The following is a 6,271-nucleotide window of genomic DNA, read 5'->3' as shown; positions in this document are numbered from 1 at the left end:
TGCTATAGAAATGCTTCACCGTTGTTTAGGTCAAGAAACAATAGAGTCTTTATTAAGTTCCTCTAAGAATAATCTGAATTGCATTGCCATTATAGAAGTTTTCTCCAACCAGTTTATCAAAAAGTGCAGAAGGTAGTCAGCCATTTTGTCCCTTCAGTGCCCCTGCTTCTGTTTAATTTCTAACGACACAAAATTACTTTATTGCTTTACCATAACACATCACTCCCTGTGATAAAAAACTTGAACCTAAAACAAAGAACTTTACAAGGCCACAAAAATCCAGTTTATGCCTGAATCCACTTCCATTCTGTCATCTCAACAGTCAAGGGTTTACATAAAAACCTGGAGCTTCTGACTTCCTTTAGTCCATATAGAACTTCTTATCAAATAGCATTCCCCTTATTTTTTCTATTGGTTTCTGTAGTGCAGCCCATTCCCCTGCATTAGTACCTCACAAAGAATCATTCGCCAGCATAATTAACATTCACAAAAGTGCCCTGGACTGTTGGGATAGGAGACACCACTGGCAGATTATTTCAGAGCTAAAATAGTATGTCCGTTGGGGGAAAAAATCAATTTACATGACTTAGCGGCATCATATACTTAGTTATTCTTTCTTCGGACCTTGCAACAGATCCTTATGTTGACTTAGTGGCTCTGCCTCACTGTCTGGTCCAGCTGATATCACCACCAGTTTGGGCTTGCTCCGCTTTATTCTTATACTATTTGATTTAGAACTTTGCTGACATTTCCAATTAATGACATATTGTATCTCCAGAGAGTTGTGTCCTTAATTAGAAGACGTCTAGATAGATTTTTTTGAAGGGGAGTTCGACAATGATAAACCAAGGCAACATCCATTGGAACATGTATGCTGGCCCCATAGGCCTGGAGAACAGAGTGGACAGATGTCTGAACCACTTTCTTTGGATCTACAATCATTTTCTGAGGATTAACAATGTATTTCCGATCAGGTTCCCGGAGGACATGCTGCAGTATGTTAACTCCTGGTACTGCATTCCAAGAGATGTTGAACATATGAGTGGGTGTAAATACAGTTTTAGGAAATATGTGATTTTCAAAGAGGAAAACAGCAGCCTCTGGATGTTGGCTCTGAAGGTCCTGCATCATGGTTTTCCAGTCTGGATATTTCTCTGAGAGAATAATTTCATCCATGTCATTTAGCAGCACATATTTGCTCTTGTACATGTTGCGATAGATGCAGTCATTCAAGGCTGTGATTTGCCCATAGTAACCAATGTCCTTGGGATCCATTGAATGATGCCAATAAGAAGAGACCTTGAGGTATGAATCAATGGGCCAGGGGATGATCTCAACAACTCCTTCTGCAATATAAAAACCCAGCACTTTTTCCATCAGTGTGCTGCAGCTGTTCTTGTAGATCACCACTCTGCCCACCCCGAGGATTCGATACATCTCCATGCTCTGCACAAACTGCAGGACGTTGTTGTACTCTCCAAACATGGTGGAGATGCACACTGTGAATTCCACTGGAAAACCTTCAGGTTCACGGTTTTTTATTTCAAAAAGTGGTAGATGATCAATATTCCCATTAGGAGACCAATGTATTGACACATAGTGTGGTTCCCAGTCTTTCGGTTCTGGACAGTGCAAGTCCGTGGCACCATATGGGAAGTCAAATCTATCAGGATGGACATCTATTTCTGCCTTGGAGATGTATATTTCACCACTGGATGGGTGGCAGAACCAGCAGTAAAGTTCTTTGATGTCTTTGTGGTGGATTATTGCAATCACTCGTGTCATTTTGTTCTTTCTGTTGTCAAAGTATGGAGCGATGATGAAAGTTTTATTATCTCTTAAAGGTGTGATGGTGTTATTGGTAGGAATCCCTCGGCAGAGCTTGATTTCTGACATGGACATAGAAGAGAGTTTTCTTCTCTGGAGGTAGGAAAGAGTCAATATTGAAGTGCAGGTGGCAATGCAAACAGCAGCCACAAGGTGTGATTTTTTCCAAGGCATCTCAGTCTCTTAGTCAGTTGGCTTCAGGATAGAACATCTGGAAGCTGCTTTGGAGCTGGATGGGGGGGAGACACAAAATGGATTACGAGAATTGGATAGCAGTGAAAAGACATAAATGGAGAAAACAAAGGACTTTTGAATTTGACTGTGCTATTGGTAGCCTTAACACATGCTTGTTTTTTGAAAACAAAAAGTTCAGGACTGGAATTTAAAATGAGGAGAATAGAACTGTGTATACCACCCCGAGCTCCTTGGAAGAAAGATAGAATCATATTCGTAACATATAGTAAACTGAATACCGGTCAGAAAAACTTTGTTGGCATATGATGAAGTATGAGATACATTGTTAGGAATGGGGACAGCCAGGTCATTTTTTTCAGCTGGAACGCAGTGGAATGGAGTTCTGGAACCTCTTGAAAATGGTCACATGGCTGGTGGCCCCAACCCCTGATCTCCAGACAGAGGGGAGCTTAGATTGCCCTCCGCACTGCTCAGTGGCGCAGAGGGCAATCTAAACTCCCTTCTGTCTGGAGATCAGGGGGTGGGGCCACCAGCCATGTGACCATTTTCACCGAGGGCAATTTAAACTTTTAAAAACTCTCCCCTTGTTCCAGCTTACCCAAAGTGACATCATTGACCCTCGGAGCATGTGTGCACTTTGTGTGCGTACATGTGGTACCAGGGGCACCACCGCCCGCCAAGAGTTGCCCCCTGTGCGGGCAACCCACTGAGTTCCACCACCTCTTTTCCCAGAAAAAAAAACCCTGGGGACAGCCACAGATATACTGGTATGAGAAAAACTCTGTGACCAGAGACCTCATCATCTCAGGCCAGGCAGTGGTGGTGGTGATAAGTGAACCCAATGCAAGGCAGGAACTCACAGTGGACCTGAGGAAAAGGAACACAGACATGATAAATTCAAGAAAACAGGAAACAAAGCAGGCATAGAGTTAGGAAATTAATTTGTACATAGGTTAGGGAAACAAGGAACTGTATGCAGCAGACAAGATAGCAATAACCAGGTGGAGAACCTTTCATCTGGGTACTGTGTGCCAGAGAAACCAAGGAGCTTGGAATGTGTATGTGCAAGATAGTGGCCGATTCCACATGGCTTACCTGAAGCCGGAACGTTGCAGGACGTTGCGGAACATGCCGGCAAAACTGCGAAAGATCGCATTTTCTTGCGTGAGTTTTGAGCGATGTCGCGCAAAACTCGCGTAAGAAAACGCGATCTTTCATGGTTTTGCCGGCATGTTCCGCAACGTCCCAGCTTCAGGTAAGCCGTGCAGAAGCGGCCAGTGTCACACTGAATTAACCAGTCAGATCTTTGAATGTGGATCTCTAGTTTTAAATAGTGCTTATACTTTGCTAAATTTTCTTCAGGATAGTCCTATACTCAGTGGCATACAAGGAATGTTTCTAAACTAGAGTTGGCAGAATCCAAAAGAAATATCCTCCTTTGAGTAGGACTGGGTCGCAGATCTGGTACTGGGGATTGTCAATGGAAAAGACAGGTGAAGAGATGAAACAAACATGCTTGTATCCAGCCATGCAGTTCTAAATGACACTTTTGTCTTTAGAAGACAGGGTGGTAATTTTTATTAATTCCTCCTCACTTTGTGGCCACCCCATGTTGTATTTTGAAAATAGTTGAATACCAGGAACACAGTTTTGTGGTCCTTATTGGCTGGGGCTGGAGTGACAAGCAGAGAAGTCCCAGTCCATGATGTCTGCTCACAAATACAAGCTACTGATTCACAAACCAAACACATAAGTAAGTAGTTACCAGACACGATCTCATGAATTTCAAGGAACTGGGTCAGACCTAGGATTTGAGGTCAACAATAGGCTGATGACTTCTGAAGGGCTTAAATATGTCTAAGGGTCTTTTTCCTCCATTCTAAAAGAACACAATGAAGGGACTCTGTTAAATAAATATGTTGGATGTTGCCAAGACCTCTGGGATTGTAAAGGACATATATTTCCATAGGCTGAGTATGGGCTATCCATTGTTTAGGGAGGTAAGTTTTGGCCTTATATCATTACCGTTTCCAAAGCATCCAATATCTAATTCTGAATCTGGATCACATCTGGATTAAAAAAAAAAAGAATGGGGCCCAATTACAAATAGAAGGGATTTTTTTAAAAAATGGACTTATTCCCCCAAGTTTGCAGAAAAATACAAAAAAGAAAAAACGTATCTTTTTTGGGAAAGCCTGACATCTTACTATGCCACACTGCAAAATCCCAGTTTTGATTTTGAGGGCAGAGCAGGAGATGCAACTGCTGTGTGAGCCAGGCAGGTGGGTGAGGAGGAAGACACGGAACTGATGGCCTCCTCCACTGCCACCTGAGCCAGGTGAGGATGCCCGAAGCAGGCAGGTGAAGGTGGTGGCGCTGTAGCAGAGCCAGGTGGGTAGGTGGCGATGCTGCAGGCAGGCAAAGCTGGCAATACCATGGGAGGAAGGAGGAGGGGGAACTCCCACAATGTGTGAACCAGCAGGCAGAGGTGCTTTTGCTGGGAGTAACTGTGGGGGAGTGAGGGGGTGGGATCCCCAGCCCTGTGAGTCTCGTGGGCCTCCTGCTTTTTTTAAAAAAAAAAATTCCCCGTCCACCTTGGGAATGAATCAATTGCTTATATTGATGGTACTCAAAGCACACTAAGGTGAGCTTAACCCGCCCCCCCCCCCCCGCCCCATGAATCTATTGTCTGGAACAAGGAACACTTTTTACACTTTCTCAGTTGTATACCAGGATACAGCCCATTGCATTGTCAGCAGCAGCTATTGAGAAACAGGCCAGCTGCCATCTACATCACTATCTCTCCCACCCTGGGCCACCTGCATTGGTAAATTATGCTTAAAAAGTAACAACCTTGGATTTTTTAAGATCATGGCAAGCAAGCCACCTGTCCACAAATGGTTATTTATATAAATAATTGCCCCCTTTGAAAATTGCACTCTTTGTGCAATTTAAAAATTGTTAAAGCCAGTCTTGGGCAGTACTAGGCACCTGCTGGGCACTTACCCACAGCAACATTGGTTTCTGGATCTAAGGTGACTACATTGGATGAGAGTGGAAACCTCTGGACATCCAACAGCACATCTGTGATGATGCCTCCATCATACACTGCTCTTGAAGCTCCCAGAGATGTCTAGATGGCAGCAGGCAGAACACTAAATTATTGGGAGGTTGGTCCAACATGATCAAATCTTTTGCTTAAAGAGAAAGCAAATACAAATGCAACAGCCAATTTGCAAATTGCTTCTTGCACAAGGCAGATATGCAGATCAAAGACACATGTGAAATGAGGCCATCAGAGGAGGAGGGTGGTCCAAGGGGGAAAAAAGCCAAGCTGGCTGCTGTACCTTTAACATTGACTCCAGCTGCAGAAATCAGCAACAGAAGCATTTCAGGGCGATAGAGAGAAATGCAAGCCCCTATTCACATCTGCTGATGAAACTGCTGTTGAAGGCACAAAGGAACAAGCGGGTCCTTTATGGAAGCTACCAGTTCTATGTATGACGTTTTACTGAAGCTCAGTTTTCAGTTCTCATCCCCATGCCACCAAATCAGGGCTTGCCAAAGTTTTGTTCTGGAGAGTGCTTCCGAAATGTCAAAACTAACCTCTGAGAAGCAAGTTATAAACAGCAAGCAACTACAGGCTGCAGTGCAGTCACTCGGTCGGTTTCTCCCACCCACCACATCCAACTCACCTCCGGGGGAAACCACATTGTTTTCCAGCAAAAGCTGAATACCTCCCACTTCAGAACTTCAGCAAGGCACCCTGGAGGCAGCTGCTTTTAAAACGTCAGATAATGAGCTTTGCACAATTGCCCCAACACATGCCAAAATCAGCAGAGCTACTAATTAAGCACATGCTTCCCATTGACCAGAAGCGGAGCAGCTCTAAAGTATTTTAACCCCATTCCTTTTCCTTCCCAAACAGCAAAATTTATTTCATTGCTAATGAAGGACATGCTGCTGCTGTCTTCTCTGTTAACAGACGAGGTTGCTGGTAGGTTTCTCAGCCACTCACTTTGCCTCCAGAAGGCAACGCTTTTCTTCGAAGCAGATAAACAACAGCAACTAAATACACAGTTGAGTGTGTGTGGCCATTTGTTGCTAATGAATTACAGCAACTAACAAAAACAAAGGCTATGGGAAAGACTGTAGAAAACCGTTGCCTAGAGGGTCTCCCCAAAAATTTAAACTGTATACACTCTTCTAACATCATATATGAATCACAGCACAACAGCACTTTCATTAC

General features: G+C 43.7%; 1 protein-coding gene across 1 annotated transcript; it reads right to left on the bottom strand.

The window, feature by feature from the left end:
- Nucleotides 1–350: 350 nt before the first annotated feature.
- Nucleotides 351–5,200, bottom strand: LOC129342417 (uncharacterized). The gene is made up of 2 exons (XM_054998173.1): nt 5,029–5,200; nt 351–2,056 (listed from the first exon to the last, which is right to left on the bottom strand). Exon 2 carries the CDS (start codon nt 1,999–2,001, stop codon nt 718–720), a length of 1,284 nt encoding a protein of 427 aa, XP_054854148.1. The 5' UTR covers nt 2,002–2,056; nt 5,029–5,200; the 3' UTR covers nt 351–717.
- Nucleotides 5,201–6,271: the final 1,071 nt, after the last annotated feature.

Source organism: Eublepharis macularius, chromosome 14 (assembly GCF_028583425.1).
Source record: "Eublepharis macularius isolate TG4126 chromosome 14, MPM_Emac_v1.0, whole genome shotgun sequence".
Lineage (NCBI taxonomy): Eukaryota > Metazoa > Chordata > Lepidosauria > Squamata > Eublepharidae > Eublepharis > Eublepharis macularius.
The sequence above is the reverse complement of the archived record's forward strand: the minus strand, read 5'-3'. Positions and strand labels throughout refer to the sequence as shown.

Bases quoted from the DNA above. Each gene is read 5' to 3' on its own strand.
- LOC129342417 (XM_054998173.1), bottom strand. From the start codon at position 2,001: ATGCCTTGGAAAAAATCACACCTTGTGGCTGCTGTTTGCATTGCCACC.